The 27,695-nt window shown below is 41.4% G+C and overlaps 1 protein-coding gene across 2 annotated transcripts; it reads right to left on the minus strand.

Annotated features, from left to right (window-relative positions):
- Nucleotides 1–8,895: 8,895 nt before the first annotated feature.
- Nucleotides 8,896–26,824, minus strand: NAA50 (N-alpha-acetyltransferase 50, NatE catalytic subunit). 2 transcript variants are annotated; one of them, XM_060763380.2, is made up of 5 exons: nucleotides 26,664–26,824; nucleotides 15,665–15,798; nucleotides 13,072–13,191; nucleotides 11,520–11,586; nucleotides 8,896–10,231 (listed from the first exon to the last, which is right to left on the minus strand). In XM_060763380.2, the coding sequence occupies exons 1-5, from the start codon at nucleotides 26,669–26,671 to the stop codon at nucleotides 10,051–10,053; spliced, it is 510 nt and encodes a 169-aa protein (XP_060619363.1). In that variant the 5' UTR covers nucleotides 26,672–26,824; the 3' UTR covers nucleotides 8,896–10,050. The 2 variants fall into 2 exon arrangements, with proteins under 2 accessions (XP_060619363.1, XP_060619362.1); XM_060763379.2 differs by having other exon boundaries at nucleotides 15,665–15,801; nucleotides 26,664–26,823.
- Nucleotides 26,825–27,695: the final 871 nt, after the last annotated feature.

Below are 27,695 nucleotides of genomic sequence, written 5' to 3' on the forward strand. Positions count from 1 at the left end.
GTTAAAAGGTTGGGTGAGAGGATGCAGCCTTGCCGTACGCCTTTCCCAATCTTGAACCAGTCTGTTGTTCCGTGGTCAGTTCTGACTGTTGCTACTTGGTCCTTGTACAGATTCCTCAGGAGAGAGACAAGGTGGCTTGGGATGCCCATCCCACCAAGAACTTGCCACAATTTATTATGATCCACACAGTCAAAGGCTTTAGAATAGTCAATGAAGCAGAAGTAGATGTTTTTCTGAAACTCCCTGCCTTTCTCCATTATCCAGCGGATATTGGCAATCTGGTCTCTCGTTCCTCTACCTTTTCTAAACCCAGCTTGAACGTCTGGCAACTCTCGCTCCATGTATTGCTGGAGTCTTTCTTGCAGGATCTTGGCTCTTTCTTGGCTGAAAGCGAGGAGGAGCTGAGGAGCCTTCTAATCAAGGTGAAAGAAGAAAGCACAAAAGCTGGGTTGCAGCTAAACGTAAAAAAAACCAAGATTATGGCAACAAGAATGATTGACAACTGGAAAATAGAGGGAGAAAATGTGGAGGCCGTGACAGGCTTTGTATTTCTAGGCGCAAAGATTACTGCAGATGCAGACTGTGGCCAGGAAATCAGAAGACGCTTACTTCTTGGGAGGAGAGCAATGTCCAGTCTCGATAAAATAGTAAAGAGTAGAGACATCACACTGGCAACAAAGATCCGCATAGTCAAAGCCATGGTATTCCCTGTAGTCACCTACGGATGTGAGAGCTGGACCTTAGGGAAGGCTGAGCGAAGGAAGATAGATGCTTTTGAGCTGTGGTGCTGGAGGAAAGTGCTGAGAGTGCCTTGGACTGCAAGAAGATCCAACCAGTCCATCCTCCAGGAAATAAAGCCGACTGCTCATTGGAGGGAAGGATACTAGAGACAAAGTTGAAGTACTTTGGCCACATCATGAGGAGACAGGAAAGCCTAGAGAAGACAATTATGCTGGGGAAAGTGGAAGGCAAAAGGAAGAGGGGCCGACCAAGGGCAAGATGGATGGATGGCATCCTTGAAGTGACTGGACTGACCTTGAAGGAGCTGGGGGTGGTGACGGCCGACAGGGAGCTCTGGCGTGGGCTGGTCCATGAGGTCACAAAGAGTCTGAGACGACTGAACGAATGAACAACAAATGTTGCACCCATAACTAGATACTATTGTAATATGTTGGAAAAGACTCTGGTGGACATAGAATGCCCCGGAGTGTGGTGGAGGCTCCTTCTTTGGAAGCTTTTAAACAGAGGCTGGATGGCCATCTGTCAGGGCTGATTTGAATGCAATATTCCTGCTTCTTGGCAGGGGGTTGGACTGGATGGCCCATGAGGTCTCTTCCAACTCTTTGACTATGATTCTATGAGGCTTCTCTCATGGCCTCACATGGGGAGATGGAGCTGATAGAGGGAGCTCATCCGCGTTCTCCCTGGATTTTAACCTCCGACCTATCGGTCTTTAGTCCTGGTGGGAACAAGAGAAAGGCTTTCCTTCTTGGTGGCTGCCCCTCGACTCTGGAGTTCTCTTCTTCCCATGGAAGCTAGAATGGCCCCCTCTCTGCTGTCCTTCCAGCAGCAAGCTAAAACCTTATTCAGGCAGGCCTTTTAAAGAAGATTTTATAGATCAAGTCAGAGGGTGCTGTGGTTTTTAACTTTGAATATGTTTTGATGGTTTTTAATTGAAATGTTTAATGCTGTTTGTGTTTAATTCTGTTTTAATGTTGTATTTTAAATTGAATGGCAATGCTTTTATGTTAAGCTGCTTTATTTATTTATTTACTGTGCTTATTATACCGCTGTTCTCAGCCCAGGGGCGACTCACAGCGGTGTACAACATAGAAAGAGCAAGGTTCAAAAATCAAGACACAATCTAAAAATAATCCACAGTCCAGCATTAGCAAAATACATCATCATCAAAAACATCATAATTACTACAAAACCCATTCCGCGTCGTCTCATCGTCCAAACCACAATCCAGTATCATTTTCCGTTGTTCCATTACTATCATCATTACCAATCATTGCACTTCTTGTTCGAACACCTTCTTGAACAACCAAGTCTTTAATTTCCTGCGGAATATCATCAGGGAAGGAGCCAGTCTGATGTCCACGGGAAGGGTGTTCCACAGCCGAGGAGCCACCACCGAGAAGGCCCTATCTCTCGTCCCCGCCAGCCGTGCCTGTGAGGCAGGCGGGATCGAGAGCAGGACCTCCCCAGAAGATCTCAAAGTCCTGGTGGGCTCGTAGGTCGAGATGTGGTCGGATAGATAGCTTTGAGTCCCCTTTGGGGAGATAAATTGGAGTAATAATAATAATAAACAGAAAAACAAGAAAACTCATTATCAGGCATGTAGCTGGGGGGGGGGCTTTGGGTACTTCAGCCCCCCCCCCCCCCAATTCTCATGGTGGTCTGCAAAAAGGCCTTACTGGTACATTATTTAAACTGTTGTGTTTATTCATATCATGATCTGATCACCATACTCAATATATCCCAAATGCATGGGGGTATTGGGGTAACGATACAAAAGGTTTGCTAGGGTAGACCCTCTTTCACTCAGAGTCAGCCCCCCCCCCCCCCGAATCAAAATCCTGGCTACAGGCCTGCTCATGACCATTCATAATTTGCTGCATTCTTGCAGTGATGTTGACCAGCTCTATCTGCCTAGAACAGGCGTCCACAAACTACAGCCCGTGGGCCACTTCCAGCCCGCCAAGGGCACTTATCCGGCCTGCAGAGGAGCGCCCCCCCCCCACAGTGCCCCTCCCTTGGCTGGCTCACGCTATCTGTCAGGCCTGATGGGCAGCATGAGCCGAGGGCAGCTGCTCCGCGTGGCCTACTTGCGTGTAAAGCACCTCGCGAGGTGCTTTACTTGCAAGTAGGCCGCGCGGGGCTGCTCCTCCCTTGGCAGGCTCACGCTGCCCATCAGGCCTGATGCAGTCATGCCGGCCACATGACCTTGGAGGTGTCTACGGACAACGCCGGCTCTTCGACTTAGAAATGCAGATGAGCACCACACCCCAGAGTCAGACACGACTGGACTTCATGTCAGAGGAAAACCTTTAACTAGGAAAATTGTGGAAGATCCAGGGTGGGAGAAAGAACTCTTGTCTGTTAGAGGTAGGTATGAATGTTTCAATTGGCAACCTTGATTACCATTTCATAGCCTGACAGTTTTTAGGGAGAATCCTTTGTTGAGAGGTGATTAGCTGGCCCTGATTGTTTCTTGTCTGGAGTTCCCCTGTGTTTGAGAGTGTGTGTGAGAGAGCCTAGAAGGTCTGGGGGCAGAGGACTCTTACAAGTAAAACAAGCAGTTGAAGAAGAAAAACACGCCCTGGCAGAATATGTTAAAGAAAGGCAAGAACCTGCTTTAACTGAAGTCAGTAATCGGAAATTTCTCAAAGCACAGCAAATAATCAGCACATGAAAACCGCACTACAAACCAGAGCTGATAGCTGGCACAACAAAGCATTGCATGGGCAGTTCCTGGACAAATTTGAAGGAAAAGTTGACAGGGAGAAGACCTGGTGATGGCTCACAAATGGAACACTGAAGGAGGAGACAGAAGGCCTGATTCTTGCAGCCCAGGAGCAAGCCATCAGAACAAATGCAATTAAGGCCAGGATCGAAAAATCAGTTGATGATTCAAAATGCAGTCTGTGCAAGGAAGCTGATGAAACCATAGATCATATCCTCAGCTGTTGCAAGAAAATCACACAGACAGACTACAAACAAAGGCACAACTCTGTGGCCCAAATGATTCACTGGAACTTATGTCACAAGTACCACCTGTCAGCAGTAAAGAATTGCAAAGGTCGAGGAAAATGAAAACGCAAAAGTACTGTGGGACTTTTGAAGCTAGACTGACAAAGTTTTGGAACACAATCCACCATGATTGTGGAAAAGAAAAAAGTTTGGGTTATTTATGATGCCATGCCAGGTGACAGCCCCATTGATGAAAAGCAAGACCTCAAAATCGAACTGCAAAGGCTCTGGCATAAACCAGTACAGGTGGTCCCAGTGGTCATCGGCACACTAGCTACCATGCCAAAAGACCTCAGCCGGCGTTTGGAAACAATAAACATTGTCAAAATCAGGATCTGTCAACTGCAAAAGGCCACCTTACTTGGATCTGTGCGCATTATTTGAAAATCCATCACACAGTCCTAGATGCTTGGGAAGTGTTCGACTTGTAATTTTGTGATACGTAATCCAGCATATATATCTTGTTTGCTGTGACATACTGTGTTTTTGTGTAAATAATAATAATAATAATAATAATAATAATAATAATTCGTCACAATGTTCAGGCATTTGTTGAGAAATAGAATCATAGAATCATAGAATCAAAGAGTTGGAAGAGACCTCATGGGCCATCCAGTCCAAACCCCTGCCAAGAAGCAGGAATATTGCATTCAAATCACCCCTGACAGATGGCCATCCAGCCTCTGCTTAAAAGCTTCCAAAGAAGGAGCCTCCACCACACTCCGGGGCAGAGAGTTCCACTGCTGAACGGCTCTCACAGTCAGGAAGTTCTTCCTCATGTTCAGATGGAATCTCCTCTCTTGTAGTTTGAAGCCATTGTTCCGCGTCCTAGTCTCCAAGGAAGCAGAAAACAAGCTTGCTCCCTCCTCCCTGTGGCTTCCTCTCACAAATTTATACATGGCTATCATATCTCCTCTCAGCCTTCTCTTCTTCAGGCTAAACATGCCCAGTTCCCTAAGCCGCTCCTCATAGGGCTTGTTCTCCAGACCCTTGATCATTTTAGTCGCCCTCCTCTGGACACATTCCAGCTTGTCAATATCTCTCTTGAATTGTGGTGCCCAGAATAATTCCATGTATTAACATTGCTATCCGCTTGAAATTCCCTCCCAGCCCTTCTATTGGTTCATGCAAAAATTAACAGTGAGTCTGTCGGCCAACAGAAAACATGTGCCCCTATAGTATCAATATCTTTGATACTTACATGGGATCAAAAGAAAAGACTAGAGGCACATCTACACTGACCACTTTAAATAGGTTTCTGATATTGAAGAAAGTGGTTTCACCGTGCAGATGGTTACATAGGAAATCCTGGAATAAGTTTGAGGCCTGGTTGATGATTACACAAACTACACAGCATTGATGTGCATTAGGAGTTTTCTTTTGCACTCTTTTGTGAGAGTCTGTTGTCTGGCCACAGCAGTTGGAAGCCAGCTTCCAACTGCATTAAATGGTCAGTATAGATCATGATCATGATCATGATTTAATTACTTATTAATCGCCCTCCATCCAAGATGCTCTAGGTGATTTACAAGCTAAAATTGTAAAGGATAAAAATACATACATACAGATATTGATAAAATTAACATAGATCAAAAGCTCTAGTAAAAAGCCAGGTCTTAAGTGCTAGGGTAAAAGGCCCTAAGTCACGAATGGCTCTCATATAGGGTGGCAAGGAATTCCACAAGGCAGGGGCAGAAATAGAAAAAGTTCTGTGTCTGGTCCTTTCCAAGTGCACTTCTCTAGGACCCAGTATATAAAGTAAGTCACGTTGGGATGGTCGTTGCGACCTCCGATGATGGGAGAATGAGAGACGGTCCCTAAGGTACAATGGACCCTGGCCGTAAAGAATTTTAAAGGTCAGAACTAACATCTTATACAGGCCACGGTACTCAGTTGGAAGCCAATGTAAATGTTGCAGCACTGGTGTTATATGGCATTAGATGGTTAGATGGGGCCTGGGGGAGACTAATGAAAAAAGGAGAAAGAATGAAAGCTCTGATGACTATTGTCGAAGCTCACCAAACTCTGGGTCAGAGTTCTAGAAGCCAGTACACCAGCAAATTGGTTTTGTTCCTTTTGCATGGAGAGGTAATGCCAAAGAATGAGAACTGTGGTATGTAAAAAGTAGGAGTAAGGCCAAAAAAAAAAAATTCAAGTCATGAGCAAGGTAACCATTCTGCATAAAACTGCTTCTAAAAACATAAATTTCCTTGGATTTTGAAGAGAAACATATTTTTGACATACAAAAGCTGCAAGCAAACTACTTGCAATTTTAAGATATGTTTCACATAAATGTTTTTTGCAGGATATTATCTTGAATTTTTCATGTTTGCCTAGTCATGGCTAATTAGTCATGCCACTTTTTAAAAAATCTGATGCAGCTATTCCAGGTGAATCATCTGTTACACTGAATGAACCAGAACCGTAATACAAGGGAATATTTTTTAGCTATGTAAAAGAAGAAAAAACAGTTCTCATTCCAATAATGACCAGATATGTAGAATGATTATGCATAAGTCCTTCAGTCTATATAAATAAAAATGTAATGTTCGTTTGTGGGATTAACAGAACTCAAAAACCACTGGACAAATTGACACCAAATTTGGACACAAGACACCTGACAACCCAATGTATGTCCTTCACTCAAAAAAAATGATTGTGTCATTTGGGAGTTGTAGTTGCTGGGATTTATAGTTCACCTACAATCAAAGAACATTCTGAACCCCACCAATGTTGGAATTGAACCAAACTTGGCACACAGTTCTCCCATGACCAACAGAAAATACTGGAAGGGTTTGGTGGGCAGTGTCCTTTGGTTTTGGAGTTGTAGTTCACCTACACCCAGAGATGACTATGGACTCAAACAATGATGGATCTGGACCAAACTCTACAAGAATACTCAATATGCCCAAATGTGAACACTGGTAGAGTTTGGGGAAAATAGAATCTTGACATTTGGGAGTTGTAGTTGCTGGGATTTATAGTTCACCTACAATCACAAAACATTCTGAACCCCACCAACGATAGAATTGGGCCAAACTTACCACACAGAACCCCCATGTGGGCCACAGCAACGCATGGCAGGGGACGGCTAGTCTATATAAATAAAAATGTAATGTTCGTTTGTGGGATTAATATAACTCAAAAACCACTGGGGGAATTGACATCAAATTTGGCAACAAGACACCTACTAAACCAAGGAATGACCATCACTCAAAAATTGATTTTGTCATTTGGGAGTTGCAGTTGCTGTGATTTATACTTTACTTACAATCAAAGAGCATTCTGAACTCCACCAATGATGGAATTGACCAAATGTGGCACACAGGACTCCCATGACCAACAAAAAACACTAGAAGGGTTTTGTGGGCATTGACCTTGAGTTTGGGAGTTGTAGTTCCCCTACATCCAGAGAGCACTGTGGACTCAAACAATAATGAATCTGGACCAAACTTGGCACGAATATTCCATTTGCTCAAATATGAACCCAGATGGAGTTTGGGGAAAAAAGAGCTTGACATGTGGGATTTGTAGTTACTGGGATTTATAGTTCACCTACAATCACAGAGCATTCTGAACCCCATCAACGATAGAATTGGGCCAAACCTCCCACACAGAACCCCCATGTGGGCCACAGTAACATGTGGCAGGGGACGGCTAGTTCATGCTAAAATTGAATTTGTGTACATAGCTGCTAACCCCACAGTCACTGGAGCAAGATTTTTTTTTTTTTGGCTTAAATTTTATTAGATACCACAGGGCACCAGGAAGATTTAATGAAAACATAACTAGAATTTATTTTAGCTGTAGCATGTAATATTTAATGGACACATTAAATCATGAACTGAAATCCACTCTGCGTATATAAAAATACCCCCTTCCTTGCTAAATGCAGGATGTTCCTAACCTGGTGCCTCTTTCTTTTCTGTGTCTATTGGGAAGTAAACCGAGAGCACCTTTATGAATGCTGGTGCCTAATGAGAGCTCCTGCCTCAGGCCATGTAAATGAAACCAAACACATCCTCCTTGCAAACATCTCCAAAAGGAGTGCTGCTGCTGCTAATAATAATGGAACCTTCCAAATAATATATCATAGTTATCCTATGCTGACCTGCAACAGAACAAAAGATTCTGACAGTGATACATAAAATACTTAGAACCATTTCAGAAAATCCCCTTCTAGACGATTATGAAAAACAAAACATTTGTCCAAATGGGTCAAACTCTGCAGCCAAAAAGAGAAGAACCATTCAAAGTGCTTCTGTTTGCAGAACTCAAACAGAGAAACACAACTCAAGGACCTAGGGATTTAAATCCTGTGTTTTTGAGCAAATATAAGTCAGTAACTGGCATAACCTGAAAGTAAGGAAAAGTGGAGATTTGATTTTTTATCATTTTCTTTCCACCTTATATAGGACATAATTATGGTTGACTAAACAATTAACACTTTCAGAAACATTTGAGAAACACATTCACAGCACCGATTTTAAAAGAACAGAAGCAAAATGTTTGTATTACCTTGAACTTTAAAGGGAAAACTGCCTGTATCTGTAGATCAATGGCAACTATTCTAAGACTCTACCATTTACTCCCAAAAAAGAGGACATATATTTCCTTTGACACTAAAAGGTAGTTATGGACAGATGATAACTTGACTTGTACAAAAAGTGTTGTACCTTTAACTGATCAAGGAAAGTAATGCTGGCATTTGAACTTCATGTTATAGCCTGTTTGTAAAGGACAGACAGATTCTCAGAAAATCAAGCATGTCTTTGTGAACTATGACCAGAGCAACAGCAAAAAAACCCTCTTCCAAGTACAAGGCATTTGAAGGACTAACTGAATGTTTGTTCTGATTTTTAAATAATTAGAATACAAGTGCAAAGAAAAATCTGCACATTAAGAAGAATATTGTCTCTGGGTCATTTTTAGCATATACTATTAGTTTCATAAGGTTCCAATGTTTAGTGATTTTTCTGCAGACTACAATATAATGGAAAGTACTCAACCTTTTCCGTTTTTATGCACCTGGTTCTCAGTTCAACATCAAAGTGAAATTCATCTTATAGCAAGTTCACACTGTAAACACACACCTTATTAATCCATTTCAGATCAGAAAAGCTCAAAATACAGCTGAAGTTCAAAACCAGGAAAGAGTTACAGTTTAATATTGATTCAGGTGATGGGGCAGGTTCCTCCCAAATCTCCCCATGTACATTTCCCCAGATGAAAAGAAGAATTGTAAAGTTAAGCTGGTATCATTGTAATGAATGCTAAAAGCGCAAAATGAAATTGCCAACAAAAGCATAACAAAACACAAAGCAAGAGCTCAATAAAGTAGGCTACAGTTCTTACATTACAATATTAGAAGGCCTGGTCTTTTCTGAACCTTTACAATGTCCCACCAACCCTTCATTCTGTTATTCCGTAACATTCCCCCAGAATATATTGCCAAGTCTTGTAAAATGTAGGTAAAGGCAGTTTTAACCGTCTTTTTTTAATAAGCAGAGAACAGACTTAGCAAGCAAGCAAACAGTCCAAACCAACAGAGCCATTTCCAGGGCAAATCTCCCCACACCCACCCCCGCCCCACAATTTTAAAGAAACACAAACTGAGGTTCTTTAGTAATCTTAACCGCTTGCCTTACTCCACTGTTGCCAGAGCCAAGGTGTGTTCTGTTGCCAGTGGAAAACTATAATGAATAGAAGTTGGAGACGATGCTGAACTACTTTGAATCCTCTCTTACACCAGTCAAGGAACAATGAGCCAAGGGGTGGAAAATTACAATGCTGACAAATCAGAAAGATGAATCTTGTCAGCTACTTTGTCTCAATGGAGAAATGGCAGTTCAAAAGCTGTGAATCAGCTGATTGACTGTTGGATGCATGGTCAAAAAAGTAAAGGCAAAAAGCCACTAAACCAAGTTCGCAAAAGGAGAGAAACAGCCTCCATTTAAAAAAAGTTGTAGTATGGTATTAGGAGCCTGGACACAAGGTATTGCTTATATTTTCCTCTTCAATGAAAATGCATGAGAATCACATGCACTGAAGAAAAGCTGACCTTTGGAAAATTAACAGAAGGCCCTCCCAGCTAGAACTGTTTATTTCCATCCCAAAGAATGCAAAGAGCAGCTATCAAATGCAAAACACACAATTTGACAATCCTTGGGAACATATTAATTTGTTGGAGAGGATACAGGACATATTAGGATAATGGAAAAAACCAAAAACATCAGGCCTCTCTTTCCTTATTTGGTGCTAAGAAAGTGCAAGAAAGCGTTCATTCCGTTTTGTTCAGTTGTCAGACTTTTGCACATCTGTGTTCTGGCCAAGACAAGAGACTTTGAGATTTTTCTGCAACACATGAGCATCTGCTGGCTCTATCCTCTTGTAGTAGTTCTTCTTCGTTTCAATGATCTCAAACCCAAATTTTCTGTAGAAGTCAATTGCTGATTCATTGCTAATCTGGACATGTCTAAGGTGGAAAAGAAATGAAGAATATTAGCATTATCTGAAGACTGGAATTTGAATCTACATGCCAATTGATGTATATTTGAAGGTGAGAAATGAGAAAATATGGGTATAGAAGACAAATGTTACCAGATGCATTTTCATGCTCCAGAGGTGGATGGAGGCTACCACAAAATTGATGTTGCTTTCTGTCCCCATCTCAACTCCAGGTTGAAAGAAAAAGGGTGGAAACAAAATTGGAAGCCTTCCCTAGGTGGCTCTCCTCAGGTTCTATCTAGTCAAACATTTTAATCCTTCCAGTCCAGGTACAAGGGTGTTTGAATGGAAGATTATCCCTTTGCTGTTGGGTTCATTACATTCAACTAGAAGCCTGCCAGCACCAATTCTACAAGGTGAGGCAGCATAACTTCCTTTTTTCAAAACTTAATAAAACCCACTGTATGAATCAGATTTTTTTTTTTTATAATGTAGGTGCATACCTAAAGTTTTGTTTTACGTAGTTTTGGAGATCAAATTAAGTAGGAGACGTCCCCCATTCTCCATACACTGCGTAAACCGATTTCTGGCGTTTGTCATGACTCTTGCCAGCATAGCAGGCGCTATGTTGGCAATTTCTTCCAGGATGTTGGTCTTCAAACCTTGTAGGGTCCTTGGATGGTTCATATCAACATGGGATTTCAAAAAATCCCATAGAAAAAAATCACAAGGGGCCAAATCTGGAGAGCGGGCCAGCCACTCCAAATCCACTCGAAAAGTAGGCCTCAATGGCAAAAGCACGCTCCTCACTGTTCCAATGCATGATGGCGACTGAACTGTGTCAGGACAAAACTTTATACTCCCGCCTCTCGAACGAGACCACTAGTGCTCCGCTACGTCTTCAACCGACTGAATGGCACGCATTTTAAAAAAAGGAAGTTATGCTGCATCACCCTGTACTATAGAGTTAGAAGAGACTGCAAGGGCTATCCAGTCCAACTCTCTGCCATGCAGAAAACATAATCAAAGCAACCCCAACCGATGGCCATCCAGCATCTGCTTAAAAACTTGCAGAGAAGGCACCTTCAAGCACAACTCCAAGGCAGCATATTCCACTGCCGAACAGCTCTTACCATCATAAAGTTCTTCCTAATGTTTAGTTGGAATTATTTTTATACAATTTGAATCCACTACTGTGGGATGAAGCCTCTGGAGCAGGGGTCCCCAAACTAATAAATCTGGGCAGCTGTACTTTGCCTATCCTTTGCTCTACAAGGCCTATGACAGTTAATATGACAGCAGAAAAATATACTTACAGATAGATATTGTCAAAGGTGCCATCTTTTTCACAGATGTTTAACACATGATTCAACATTTTAGTTCCTGCAAAGGAAACAGAACAAGAGGATAAATGAAGTTATTTCAAATGTAGTCATTTTTAAAAGAGCTGCATCTTTTTTTTTAAATAAAAAAGTGACCTCCTGATGTTAAAAAGGACCTCACATAGTGTCAATGCCACCCTTTATCTCCTAGAACAGGAAATGTAGTGAGGCTTGTCCTGAGAGGTCTTTTCAGGATTGAATGAGTGTAGGTAAAAACTGACAAAAACTAAGCCAGATCAATACCACAGGGGAAAAAAACTGCTGCATTGCATTGTGAACTAAAAGGAACAGAGTTTAGGCAGGGAAGATGCTATATAGTGCTGTTAAATGTGGGTGGGGCTGCTATGAAAAAGCTAACCCCCTAGAACAGGCTTGCACAAACTGTGACCCACTAGGTCAGTGGTTCTCAACCTGAGGTCCCCAGATGTTTTTGGCCTACAACTCCCAGAAATCCCAGCCAGATTCTGGGAGTTGAAGGCTAAAACCATCTGGGGACCCCAGGTTGAGAACCACTGCTCTAGGTGTTTTGGATTTCAGCTCCCAGAATTCCTGACCATTGGACAAGATGGCTAGATCTTCTAAGAGTTGGAGTCCCATACTCCTGGAGGGCCACAGGTTATACAGGACTGGCCTAGAAGGTTCCAAAAGATATACTATGCAGGTGCGGACAACCAATTTCTGTGAGTCACAGACACCATGAAGAAGCTACAGGCTATAAGGATATTATCTTGTCTATTTCTGTACGTTTCTGTTTTTGTTTTTAATGTTAATATGGTCAGTGGACTAATCAATAAACTTTGCTTGTTTGCATATTATCAGATTGGTACAGGACATATGCAAACTGCGACTTTGTTTTTCAAGGAAGAATGGAAAGAAGCACAGACAAACTGGACATATACACACATTCCATTAGCAAAAGAATGAGCAAAGATAATGGTTTCTTTGTATATTACATATATCGATACAAAGGTCATCATAACAAGAAATTTTCCTCTGAAAAGTTTTTGGATGCAAGGAAGCTGATTTCAATTAAGAGACCAACTGCTTTCATATAATTAAAGATTGAAAAACCCGTCCTATAAAGCTCTCTGACATTTTAACAGACAGATCATAGTTTTTACCATTCGGTATAGGGATACAGGCAGGGTATAAGAATTCATGTTCTGATTCCAGTCTCACAACCATGTTACTAAAATCATTCATTTTCTGCAGAAAATGCCAACAAAGTCTTTCAGAAAACTATTAATTTCTAGTGAGCATCAAATATTTAAAAAAAATGAGAGGAAATGAAATAGTGAAATCCGCTCCTTTTCCCATTTTAAAACTTATTCTTGATGTTTGGTGGAGAGGATACTGAACTGGAGCTTCAAAGTTTATCAACACACCAGTATTTCATATTTATTTCTGACAAATAACTAACATTTTCTTCCAGTAAGCCTAAAACACTTACACAAGACCCACTTGATAATTTGCAGGAGAGCCTTACCTATTCCCAATCTTCGATAAGGGGCCAGACATCCAAGTGTCATGATGTACAGTCTTTTCTGATTCTGAGAATGATCTACTCTACAGCAAACTGCACCCACTGCAATATCATTGAAATAGGCTGCCAAAAATAAGGATAGGAAGAGGGACAAGAAAAAGAAAACATTAATTTTGATTCCATGTTTCCCATACAATAAGGGATAAGAACAATTTAAGAACACTGCCTGATTAAAATAATACAATACACTTCCATATTAAATGAACCCCAATGAAAGTGACCCTGTTTGGCTACGGCTATGCAGACCAAACATTATCAACCTGATTCTTAATGAAGCAGAAAATTTAGGTCATTCAGGAAGAAGCTCACATAATGAAACAATTCCTGTGTAAAGATAAATAGCCCTTCATATAGAAAATGAGCATGTCACAAAAGCCACATGAAGCCCTTTCCTTACAGATGGGATTATTTTATACTGGGAAATCACATCATCTCCATGTAACATGGCAGATCAAGAAAAAGATCCACCATCTCAGTGAGTGCAAGACCTTATCGCACTTCTGGGGAAAACACCTTGATGAGCAGTGGTCTATATAACTACTCACCAATTTCAACATGGCAAGAATTTCATCAACAGCTTCAGTTTGGAGCTAGGGAGGAAGAGATCCTCATCCCACCCTAAATAACTACACAAGACTTCATGGGGCCTTCTCGGTGATTGCTCCCCGGCTATGGAACTCCCTTCCTGGTGAGATCAGGTCAGCCCCCTCCCTCCTGTCCTTTAGAAGGATGGTAAAAACCTGGTTGTGGGACCAAGCATTCGGGACAGGGCAATAAAGCAGCAATAGGAAAGATGACGAGGCCAATTAGATTTGACACGGATTACTAGGACAGTTTTAAATGGTGTATTTTAATATTTTGATAAAAGTTTTTTAATGTTTATGTATTGCATGTGATTTTGTGTCCCAGCATTGAATGTTTGCCGTGTATATGCTGTGCTCCGTCCTCAGTCCCCTTCGGGGTGAGAAGGGTGGAAGATAAATGTTTTAAATAAATAAATGATAAATAAGTACATAGAAGGAAACAGATCTAAACTCTCAAGCTTGACATGGTGTACTTTGATAGCTAAGCCTTGGATTCATCCAGCTAAATAATATATGCTGGGACTGGTAACTTTGATGGCAGAGATCCAATGTACTTGGAAAAACTGAACCATCCCAAGCAAGGCTTTTCTCCAGCTATGGAAGCTGGAGAGCAAAGCAAGATTATCCCAGAAGCATTTTGAGGATTTAAAAAGCTGTTTAGCATATTTCATTATAAAAGTTATTCTATAAAATAATGGGGAAAACATTTTTTTTAAATTAATGATGAGTGTGTGGAAGAATATTCCCTTTATATAGAGAAAATAATGAGATCATATAAATTTAAAATAAGGACTAGATTACAAGGACAGACAACTGAATGTTACCTTTTATTAGGAAATCTGTCACATTGAAAGAAGACATTACAGTGATTTACAGAAGGGTGAGCAGCTTTGAAAATATGGAGTATGATAGCTAGTAAAAGCCTATTGTGGGAACAAGGGGATGGGGATTACTAGCACAGGCAAATACAGGGTGAGGCAGCATAACTTCCTTTTTTAAAATGCGCGCCATTCAGTCGGTTAAAGACGTAGCGGAGCGCTAGTGGTCTCGTTTGAGAGGCGGGAGTATCAAGTTTTGTCCTGACACAGTTCAGTCGCCATCATGCGTTGGAACAGTGAGGAGCGTGCTTTTGCTGTCGAGGCCTACTTTTCGAGTGGATTTGGAGTGGCCGGCCCACTCTCCAAATTTGGTCCCTTGTGATTTTTTTCTATGGGGTTTTTTGAAAACCCGTGTTTATGTGAACCGTCCAAGATTTGAAGACCAACATCCAGGAAGAAATTGCCAACATAACGCCTGCTATGCTGGCAAGAGTCATGACAAACACCAGAAATCGATTTACTCAGTGTGTGGAGAATGGGGAACGTCACCTACCTAATTTCATCTTCAAAACTACGTAAAACAAAACTTTAGGTATGCGCTTACATTATAAAATAAAAAATCCTGATTCATACAATGGGTTTTATTAAGTTTTGAAAAAAGGAAGTTATGCTGCCTCACCCTGTAAAAAGCAAGATGGTCAAATGAAAACCATGTATTCCGAGAAGATGTATACACAAAATAAAACATGGTGCTATCGTGCAAGACTGTATGTTAAGATTTTACACAACTTGAATAATTAAGAACTAGTCCTAAAGGCACAGAGTCCGATTTAAACTTGGAAACTAATAAGAAAGATAAGCTCTTGTTAGTATTTTTGTGGGAAATTGTCAACAAATACCAGGCACTCTAGGGTCTATTTCAGAGGAAGTAACTAGCAAAATAACTTATGAGAATACCTTGCCTAAGAAAACCCTACGAAATTCATGGGGTCAACATACACAAGTTCAAGGTATAAACACATACACACGAGAAAACCTAGGTTTAATACAGTATTACAAATTGCATTAGATCTAGTAGCAGGAGACAACAATTCTGGGCATCAACCCATCAAATAAATATAAAAAATCTTATACCCAATTTGGCGAGCTCGCCAACTTCTAATACATCCTTGTAGAATTTGTCGTTGTAGCTGACAGGAAAGATGACTTGATTTAATCTCTTCAGTTGTTTAATGTTGTGTGGCGTCACATCACCCAGTTCGATCCGGCTACTGAAACAAATGAAAACATGCTCAATTCCTCTGGGAATTTCATTCTTAGTAAATTACAGTAGGTCATATTGACCATGTCGACGCATACAAAATCCATGGCAACTGTCCAAACAAAAGCAACATATATCTATTTTCAGGAGCAGGACTGAGATGGTTTAAATTTAAACCGACTATAGTAAGCTCTCAGCAAAATGGGCAAGTCTTTTAAAGCTACACTGCTAGTAAAAAGGTATAATTTGTTTATATCCAAAAAGCTTATTAATTGATTATATCCAAACACCACTTTCCCAGTACATCATCATCAGGATTTCTGAATTAAGAGAGGTCGGGTATTAGTCATCTCCTTTTCCCATAGGAAAAGGTGAAATGAAGTCCAGCTTGCCTCCCCATTTTCTAATATGTGTGAAATCTTTGAGGTTTGAGAGAAGACCACAACAAGTACAAGCGCTCTTTCCACAGCACATCCACAGGTACTGTTGAAGAGGCAATTGAAAGAAATGCTGCATCCAATCTTTTGAGTAACTAAATGGAACAAGACACCACAATCTTGTGACATGTGCACAAGACTTCAAGGAGATAGGTGGAAACAGAATGCATAGTCTGCATCTGATTAGCAAACCATGCCAAAATTTGTAGATCTTGGAATGTGATTTATCATTTTAAAGCTAAAAAATGTGTTCTCAAAATGACAGGAATAATCATGAACCACAGTGGAGTGTTATACCCTAGAGAAGTATGAATGAAATTCCCGAGTTATAATTTAACACATTTCTTGGGTTATTTTTCCTTTAAAAAACCCACAAACACAATTTTGGAAGATGGAAAGATCACTGAAAGTTAGAAAGAGGCTAATATAGACTAAGTTTTAACATCAACAAAAATACAGAATAATATCATTGCTAGATATTAACTGTAGCTGAAAGATTGCTTCTCTGTGCTGTGCCTGGGGCCCCTTCCACACAGCTGAATAAAATCCCACATTTTCTGCTTTGAACTGGAATATATGGCAGTGTGGACTCAGATAACCCAGTTCAAAGCACATATTGTGGGATTTTCTGCCTTGATATTCTGGGTTATATGACTATGTGGAAGGGCCCTGGAACTACAATGTGAGCTCCAGTTGCAGGGGAGAGGTGATGTAAGGAGGAGAAGAAGGAAGAGGCTTGGCTCCTCCCAATTTTCCCAGCACCCTCTCTACTGTTTCCTTCCACTGCAACTAGGCAGTAGTTCTCAACTTGTGGGTCCCCAGGTGTTTTGGCCTACAACTCCCAGAAATCCCAGCCGGTTTACCAGCTGTTAGGATTTCTGGTGGTTGAAGGCCAAAACATCTTGGGACCCACAGGGTGAGAATCACTGGACCTCCACATGAGCTCTGGGTGGTTGTGGGGGGAGGCAGAGGGGCAGGTGGAAAAGGATAAGGCTAGCAAAGACTCAGTCCCCCGCCCCCTTGCCCCAGCTGTCCTCCTAGACTCCTTAAAGCTATGACTAGCCTCAGACATTGGGAGGATAGACAGGCTTGGAGGGGCAACAGCACACCCACAAATTATCAAGTCCTGCAAAAGTGGGGGACTGACAGTATTTAGAACAGTAAGCTTAAATTAATAATTTGTTGACCCTCCGCATTAGATCAGGAGTACTAATTTAGGTTTAACCATGATAACAAAGTTTTAATTAGGCTCAGAAACAAACTGATAATTTGTAAAGATTTGAAAGATTTCTTTTATTCACAGCAACATTCTTTACCAATTGCAATTTCCTTTATATTAGTTTTATTGTATTTTCAGAAATTTAACCTAAATCCAACGAATTGAAAAAGAAAAAAGATGTTTAAAAAACTCAAAGTGGAAGAATCAAACAAAAAATAACTTTATATTATTGCCATCCCATTACTTCCCCCATGCCTACTGAACCCCCCCCCCTCAAAAACATTAATTTTCCTATGGTTCCAGATGTCTCAAATAATTATATAAATATATATTGTAACATACACATCTTAAAAATTAAAGTCAGGGGAAACCCTGCTAATAATTATTATTTGCCCACATGAAAGGAGGATGATGAATGGGATTGTGATGGTGTTGGACGATTTGACTCTTTTAACTGTGATGATAATGTTTTAATGTGTATGGTGGTGATATTTTAATCGTGTAATGAAGTGGCATTGTGTTGTTATTGTATATTTTTTGTATGTTAACACATGTTGTGAACCGGTCCGAATCCCTCTTTGAAGGTGAGAGGGTCGGTATATAAAACCTCGAAATAAATAAATAAATAAATAAATAAAGAGGAGTGGTAAGAGCATAGAATGAAGAAGAGTGCATGACCACATAAAAGGGAGGCCACTTTCATACCAAAGGTCCCTATTACTCTCAGTGCTTTTTACAATATATATATATATACTAGCAGTACCCGCCACACGTTGCTGTGGCCAACCTTCCCTCCCTCTTTCTCTCTTTCTTTCTCTCCTTCCTTCCTTCCCTCTTTTTCTTTCCCTTCTTCTTCCTTCCTTCTCTACCTGTTTCTTTTCTCGCTTCCTTTGCTCTTTGATTCCATCCTATCTTGTCTCTTTCCTTCCTTCCCTCCCTCTTTCTCTCTTTTGTTCCTTCTCTCCTTCCTTCCCTTTCACTTTTTTATTTCATTATCTCCCTCCTTCTCTCCTTCCTTCCTTCTCTACCCTTCTTTCTTTCCTTCCTTCTCTCCTTCCCTCTTTCTCTCCTCCCTTCTCTACCCTTCTTTTTTCCTTCCTTCTCTCCTTCTTTCCCTCTTTCTCTTCCTCTTCCTCCTTCCTTCTCTACCTTTCTTTCTTTCCTTCTTTCTCTCCTTTACTCCTTCTTTCCCTTGTTCTCTCCCTCCTTCCTTCTCTACCATTCTTTCTTTCCTTCCTGCTCTCCTTTCACCCTCCTTCTCTCCCTTCCTTCTTCCTTTCTGTGTATGTGTTTTGTGTATGTATATGCATATATGTGTGTATATATGTGTATTTGAGTATATATATACTTCTTGGGAGGAGAGCAATGTCCAATCTCGATAAAATAATAAAGAGTAGAGACATCAGACTGGCAACAAAGATCCGCCTAGTCAAAGCCATGGCATTCCCTGTAGTAACCTACGGATGTGAGAGCTGGACCTTAGGGAAGGCTGAGCGAAGGAAGATCGATGCTTTTGAACTGTGGAGTTGGAGGAAAGTGCTGAGAGTGCCTTGCACTGCGAGAAGATCCAACCAGTCCATCCTCCAGGAAATAAAGCCCGACTGCTCACTGGAAGGAAGGATACTAGAGACAAAGTTGAAGTACTTTGGCCACATCATGAGGAGACAGGAAAGCCTAGAGAAGACAATCATGCTGGGGAAAGTGGAAGGCAAAAGGAAGAGGGGCCGACCAAGGGCAAGATGGATGGATGGCATCCTTGAAGTGACTGGACTGACCTTGAAGGAGCTGGGGGTGGTGACGGCCGACAGGGAGCTCTGGCGTGGGCTGGTCCAGGAGGTCACGAAGAGTCGGAGACGACTGAACGAATGAACAACAATATGTGGTTTTGCGCATGTGTTGTAATGTTGTTGTTTTTTTGTTTTTTAAAGTCCCTTCTGCTGTGCTTTTCAGTGTTTTTATAATAGAGAACTGATGGTCACTCGTTGACTGGAGGTGTCTTGTGTCCACATTTGGTGTCAATTTGTCCAGTGGTTTCTGAGTTCTGTTAATCCCACAAACGAACATTACATTTTTATTTATACAGATAAAGATATTTTGTTCTGCATATGAATGTAGCAAGAAATCTGTTACTTTCATACATATGACAATTATTTTACATGATTATAAAAAGATTATCAGCTACAAGAAAATTAACATTAGGTGACAAGATATTATAGCATCTTCTCATTAAATACATGCAATGAAGTTGGTCACTTAAGTTACCCTGAATTCGATGCAGGTTACTCAAATCAATTGTGCCTTGAATATTACTATTACCCATGTGATAGCTGTTCTACTTAACTTTACTAAACACAAAGTGTTTTCATTAGCAAAAATGGATATGCATTAGGTTCGAGCATAGAAATATCGCATTTTCTATTCCCATGATTTTTTCCTGGTATCTTCATGGATACTTAAAGTACCTGTGTTAATTTTTAGGGAACAGAACCTTTTGAATAGATAACAAGCATAGAAAGAATGTGCATTAACACATCATTAACAATCAACAAATGATGTACTTAAAATGTTCACAGTATTACAGAAAAAGCTTTCATTAAAATTATTTTATATTAATGCATTTCAGTTCTCTATCATATTTTGAATCTTTGCTATTTTTTTCACATTCCAACAATTTCTTAGTGATTTTTTTCCTCAGTACTTCAATTGTCCTTTTGTTCTTTATTTTTTTTCTCATGGATGTCATGTTCTTTGGAAGCTAGTTTAGACTATGTTAATGGCTTTTAGGCTTCCTCCAAGCAAATAAGGCTTCAGTTTTTGAATACAACTTGTATGTCACTGGGGGTGGGGTGTCAAGATTTTAGAGATGCATAGGAGAGACAGGGCCAAAAAATGTTGGGACCACTGTTCTAGACTCTCCAATACAATACTTCTGTCAGTTTCTAGTAGAGTCATGCTGGAAGGTCTAGAAATTCCTAGAGTGGTGTTCTCTCAAATAAAAAATGCAGTTTATTTTCTGCCTTTCTCTTTCATGGGGGACCTGTGCTTCTGATCCCAGTGAATGTGGAAGGCTGACAGTATTTCACAATCTAAAAAACTTCTGGTCCCAAGTATTTCGGATAAGGAATAGAGTGACTGGACCAATGGAACGACTGTGGATTTGATTTTTGATTGCATGATTTTAATAACTGTTTTTAAATCATGTTGTTTATGGGTGGGTTTTAATATAAATGTTATTGCATTATCGATGTTTAATTTTTATGCTTTATGTCTAAATGTTATTTTATGTTTTAATTTGGTTAGGTTTTCAATTTATAGTTATATGTTATTGTCTAGCTATTATGTTTTGGTTTTCACATATATGTATGGCATTGAATTTTGCCTTTTAATGTTGGAACCGCTTTGAGTTCCCTCGGTGGAGAACAGCTGTATACAAATGTAGTATATAAATAGATAAAATAGTCAAGCTATACAGGTATACCTCAGTTAAGAAAGCTTCTGACATAGAAAATTCACTTTATAAAGTATTTTTACATCCCTTATAAAGTCTTTTTACATCATCTGTCCTCGTATTTATCATCTAATTGGAAATAGTAGAAGGAAGAGGAGGAAGGTGAAAGATATCTTAAGAAACACAGACTTTTATAGGCAGTCTCCAAGTTATGAACAAGACATGGTTCTGTAGGTTTGTTCTTAAGTTGAATTTGTAAGAAAGTCAGAACAGGTACATTTTGTAATTGTAACTCCAGCCTGTCTATCTATCCATTTAAGCTTTGGATAGCATAGGGAAGGGTTAACACTCCTGTGGTGTTTGTATTTTACTCTGTGCCTGTTCAGAAGATTTCATCTCACTTTCTATCCCTGTGAAAATTGGACTTTGACTGGAGAAACTGCAAGTCACTTCTGATGTGAGAGAATTGGCTGTCTGCAAGGATGTTACTCAGGGGATGCCTGGATGTTTTTTTTATGTTTTACTATCTTAGTAGGAGGCATCTCTCATGTTCCCACATGGGGAGCTGGAGCTGACAGAGAAAGCTCATCTATGCTCTCCCCGGATTCGAACCTTCGACCTGTCGGTCTTCAGTCCTACTGGCACAAGGATGCAACCCATTGCACCATTGGGGGGCTCCTGGCTTGCTATAGAAACAAGGATTGGTGATAAAGTTTCAATTGAGACACCTTTCCCCCATGATAACTCTTTCAGAAATGAAATTCCCTTCCAAGGGATAGATTTCTCTCACTTCCTGTTATCTCACCCCCATTTGTAACTATGAGTAGTTTGCAAGTTGGATGTTTACAACTCAGGGACTGCCTGTAGTGACAGGTTGCGGGAGTGTATATACAGTTAACAATTCAATAAATGTTTGTGCTGAATAATAATGGAATTCTGCTTTAACTGAACCCATTGTAGTTATTTGTGCCTGAGGGCAAAAAAATTAAAATTAAATAAATAGCAGCTCTTACCAGAATTCTTTACTGAGTACACTGAGCACCACAACAAAGAGGAAGACCTTTCCAGCCTACCTCACCAGCTACTATATCACATTAAAGAAGCATACATTTATAAATATAGCCACCAAAATAAAAATAATAATTATATTAATAAGTAATTTCAGTTCAAATTCTCTTAACATCAAATTGTTCATGGAACAGTTGTTGCTTTAAATCAATCCTAAAAGTTATATTTCTAGGTGAGTATTCCTAGAAAGTAAGGACATGTGCATTGTACCTGAGGCCTCCTAAAATAATCATGTCACTACCTTATAGTATCTGCAGGACAAATGAACTAAAATATTTTTAGCTCCTGGAAAAGTCACATGTGCTTTTATACACAGTAAAATTGAAAATGGTATTGTTGTCTGTTTAAATTGTAAGTGGCCAGTCAGTAAGTGTTGCAACTCACAATCCAAGCCTTGTCTTAATGCCAACTGTTACACTTCACTTTAATGAATGAGGCTTGCTTCTATTCTCTACCAAAACAACACACCTCACAAATGTGGATTTGTTAACAGGAAATATTTGTTTTTGATATCTATTTTTATATGCCTGTGTTGGAAATGACAACCTTATTCAACCGTAATGTTTATCTCTGATCCTGTTGCTAACTGTTTCCTGTATGTATGTTCTGGTGTGCATCTTCCTTTATGGTTCCCGAGAAGTTATAAAAAGGGCTTCAGACCACATGATCACTACTGACCTCAGATTACACACCTGTTTGCCATTTTTGTTGCAAGAGATGTTCTGGCCAGATGGCACAGAGAATTATCTCAAACATATCTGAAACGGGACTGAAAAGTTTTGTACCTGTGTATGCTGAACATATGATGATGGTTGTGAGTAAATCAAATACATTATTTTTGTCAAAGTCGACTTTGATTTTTATCAAAATTGAGTGCATGATATAAAACAAGTTCTTTTTATTATAGGAGAGCATGTATTTTTGAGCACTGAAAAACACTTCTGAAGCAGTGCTGTTTTTTATGCACTGGCAAAATCATTGCTTCCCTAACCAACAGGTTACTCAGTCTAATTAAAACCATCCAGGCGTTATAGACGTCAACATCCACAATTCCTAAAAGTCTACCAGCTGTTAGAAATTGTGAGAGATGAAGTCCAAACACCTGGAGGGCCAAAGTTATCCCATGCCTGATCTAGCATAATTACATCTGGTTGTATACCACAAGAAAACACTCTACCCTAAAGGGTTTTTGGCTCTTCTCTGAAAGGTAGTGTTCTTCTTAAAAAGTTATGATCTTCAAAAGGTGTTTTCCAAAAGGTTATGAATGCCATTTTCCAAAAGCCTGAAGTCATGTAAAAACTTCTTGGGCCCAAATGGGTCGTGAATGGAAAAAGTTAAGAGGCCCTCAAGGTATATTGGAGGGCATTGCTACCAGCCTGGCTGGAGATAAGGAGAGTTCATTCCAAACACAGCAAAGGAAGCAGATGGGGGGAAGGCTGGCCAAGCAGCCCTCAAGCAGAGACACAGGCTCCTTCTACACTGCTATATAAAACCCAGATTATCTAATATGGATTATACGGAAGTGTGGACTCATATTATCCAGTTCAAAGCAGATACTGTGGATCACCTGTTTTAATAATAAGGATGATATGGGCCCTCAGAGCGTAACTTGACCCCTCACCAGCGAGGCGTAAAAAATAACTTTCGCTGCCTCTCGCTTTTTGCTGACAAGGCTACTACACAGCACACAACCAGGGGTTCGGCCTCCTGAAATGTCAAGACCAGCCATTTCTCTGGCCCCTTCCACACAGCTGAATAAAATCCTACATTATCTGCTTTGAACTGGGATATATGGCAGTGTGGGCTCTGATAACCCAGTTCAAAGCAGATATTATGGACGTACCCACCACGCATTGCTGTGGCCAGCCTTCCCTCCTCCTTTCTTTCTCTCCTTCCTTTTCTTTTTTTTCTTTCATTCTCTTTCCTTCTCATCCTCTTCCCTTCCCCCCCCCCCTTTTCTTTCTTCCTTCTCTACCTATTTTTGGACTGCAACTCCCAGCAGTTCTTCTGATCTACCTACCTACCTCTATCTAATCCAGTGTTTCTCAACCAGTGGGTCCCCAGGTGTTTTGGCCTACAACTCCCAGAAATCCCAGCCAGTTTACCAGCTGTTAGGGCAGTGGCCAGGTTGTTAACTGGTGCCCCTTACAGGGAGCGGTCAACCTTCCTGTTTAAGGAGCTCCAGTGGCTGCCATTTATCTTCCGGACCCAATTCAAGGTGCAGGTTCTTACCTACAAAGCCCTGAATGGTTTGGGACCTGCCTACCTGCGTGACCGCATTTCTGTGTACAAACCCACACAATCTCTTCAATCGTCTGGAGAGGCCTTACTCACGCTTCCACCTGCATCGCAAGCACGATTGGTGGGGACGAGGGAGAGAGCCTTCTCGGTGGTGGCCCCTCGACTCTGGAACTCACTCCCTAAGGACATCAGGCATGCCCCATCTCTGGCAGTCTTCAGGAGGAGTTTGAAAACGTGGATGTTCCAGTGTGCCTTCCCAAAATAATGAACCCTTAGCATTATGTCCCCCAAAAGCACTTTATATCGATTTAGGACTGCTTGTATGTTTCTGTCAATGCCCTACCTCTTGTATCTTGTTCATGCCTAGCATTATTTTTTAAACTTTAACTACATTTGGCCCAGCCATATATTTGAATTGTGCACTGTATTTTGTTTAATGTTTATGCTTTTTGTGTTATGAGATTTATTTTAACTGCTTTGTATTGTATTGTTATTGTTTGTATTGTGGGCTCTGCCTCATGTAAGCCACACTGAGTCCCATGGGGAGATGGTAGTGGGGTATAAATAAAGTTTTAAATTTAAATTAAATTTCTAAGAGTTGAAGGCCAAAACATCTCCAGACCCACAGATTAAGAACCACGGATCTAATCTATTTATCTGGAGAATTGCTGGGAGTTGCAGTCCAGGAATAGGGATGCTCTCAAAGAAATCCAAGGAGAAGCAAGCTTGCATCTTGGAAGCAGTGCATTTGGATCCTCCTCCTCTCCTAAAGGGCCTGGTCTAGGGGATGCTGGGAGACGTAGTCCGGAAGAGTGTGTGGATATGCTATTGTGTGTTTTGGTTGCCATGTGCTGCAGCATATCTTTGGGGTTTTTTTTTTTTTTGCTTTTTAAGTCCCTTCTGCTGTGTTTCTCAGTGTTTTTATATGTGATGGTAACTCGTTGGCCTGATAGGTGTCTTGTATCCAAATTTGGTGTCAATTTGTTCAGTGGTTTCTGAGTTATGTTAACCCCACAAACGAACGTTACATTTTTATTTATATAGAAGACTAGCTGTGGCCCACTCCGGGAGTTCTGTGTGGGAGGTTTGGCCCAAATCGATCATTGCTGGGGTTCAGAATGCTCTGTGATTGTAGGTGAACTACAAATCCCAGCAACTACAACTCCCAAATGTCAAGATTCTATTTTCTCCAAACTCCACCAGTGTACACATTTGGGCATATTGAGTATTCATGCGAAGTTTGGTCCAGATCCATCATGCTGTGCTCTCTGGTGAACTACAACTACATTGTTTGAGTCCACAGTGCTCTCTGAATGTAGGTGAACTACAACTCCCAAACACAAGGCCAATGCCCACCAAACCCTTCCAGTATTTTCTGTTTGTCATGGGAGAACTGTGTGCCAAGTTTGTTTCAATTCCATCGTTGATGGGGTTCAGAATGCTCTTTGATTGTAGGTGAAATATTAATCCCAGCAACTACAACTCCCAAATGACAAAATCAATTTTTTTGAGTGAAGGACATACATTGGGTTGTTAGGTGTCTTGTGTCCAAATTTGCTGTCAATTCGTCCATTGGTTTTTGAGTTCTGTTAATCCCACAAACGAACATTATATTTTGATTTATTTACTAGCCGTCCCCTGCCACGCGTTGCTGTGGCCCACTCTGGTTGTCATGGGTGTTCTGTGTGGAAGGTTTGGCCCAATCCTATTGTTGGTGGGGTTCAGAATGCTCTGTGATTGTAGGTGAACTATAAATCCCAGCAACTACAACTCCCAAATTTCAAGATTCTATTTTCCCCAAACTCCACATTTGGGCATATTGAGTATTCGTGTAGAGTTTGGTCCAGATCCATCATTGTTTGAGTCCACAGTGCTCTCTGGATGTAGGTGAACTACAACTCCAAAACCAAAGGACACTGCCCACCAAACCCTTCCAGTATTTTCTCTCGGTCATGGGAGAAGTGTGTGTCAAGTTTGGTTCAACTCTATTGTCGGTGGGGTTCAGAATGCTCTTTGATTGTAGGTGAACTATACATCCCAGCAACTACAATTCCCAAATGACAAAATCAATTTTTGAGTGAAGGACATACATTGGGTTATTAGGTGTCTTGTGTCCAAATATGGTGTCAATTCGTCCAGTGGTTTTTGAGTTATGTTAATCCCACAAACAAACATTACATTTTTATTTATATAGATTACCTGCCTTGATATTGCGGGTTACATGTCTGTGTGGGAAAGCCCACTATGGAAACCGTTCCCGCGTGTTCCACTGGCGCGAGGGCCCCCCTCCGCGCAGGCCTCCCGCGCCTTCCTTCCCCCCCTCTTCCCACCCGCTGTCTTTGCGCGAGGCCCGGCAACACGAGCGGGCCCCCTCGCCTCAACTCCCGAAGACGGGCGGGGACGGCACACAACCACCGCCGCCGCCGGGTGCTGGTTGGGACGGCCGGCGCCGCACTCACCCCTTCATAGCTGCCGGGGGCCGGAGACCTCGACTCGGGGCTGGCGGTTGGGCGACTTCCGCCGTCGATCCACATGGGCCTCAGGCCGCTCCGACCGACCGCGCGGGCGAGCCAGGCAGCGAGCGTGCGCGCGCGGAGCCCCGCCCCTCTGGCCGACCTTTTGCCTTTCACGTCGGCGTGACGGCGCGCGCACTTCCGGCCGTGTTCCCGCGCGCTTTCCTGAGGGAGGCCTGTCAAAGAAAGCGGGCGGGGCCTGGTCCTCTCGACATGCGCAAAAGAGCCACAGCTCTTCCGCTGGGGGCCGGTGTTGTTCCTTCTCGCTACTTTGTACTGAGCCCCCCACTGTCCCCCAAAGTACAACCTAATATGTATTGTCGAAGGCTTTCATGGCTGGAATCACTCAGTTCTTGTGGGTTTTTTCGGGCTATATGGCCATGTTCTAGAGGCATTTCTCCTGACGTTTCGCCTGCATCTATGGCAAGCATCCTCAGAGGTAGTGAGGTCTGTTGGAAAAAAGGGAAAAAAGGGGGTTTATATATTTGTGGAATGACCAGGGTGAGACAAAGGGCTTTTGTAAGTTGGGCTAGGTGTGAATCTTTCAACTGACCACCTTGATTAGCATACAATGGGCTGACTGTGCCTGGAGCAAACTCTTCTTGAAAGGTGATTAGATGTCTCTGCCTGTTTTTCTCTCTGCTGTTTTTGCTGTTGCAATTTTAGAATTTTTTAATACTGGTAGCCAGATCTTGTTCATTTTCATGGTTTCTTCCTTTCTGTTGAAATTGTCCACATGTTTGTGGATTTCAGTGGCTTCTCTGTGTAGTCCGACATGGTGGTTGTGAGAGTGGTCCAGCATTTTTGTGTTCTCAAATAAAATGCTGTGTCCGGGTTGGTTCATCAGGTGCTCTGTTATGGCTGACTTCTCTGGTTGAAGTAGTCTGCAGTGCCTTTCATGTCCCTTGATGCGTGTCTGGGCAATGCTGCATTTGGTGGTCCCTATGTAGACTTGTGATGAGGAAACACAACATACAA

Source organism: Anolis sagrei, chromosome 2 (assembly GCF_037176765.1).
Source record: "Anolis sagrei isolate rAnoSag1 chromosome 2, rAnoSag1.mat, whole genome shotgun sequence".
NCBI classification, from domain to species: domain Eukaryota; kingdom Metazoa; phylum Chordata; class Lepidosauria; order Squamata; family Dactyloidae; genus Anolis; species Anolis sagrei.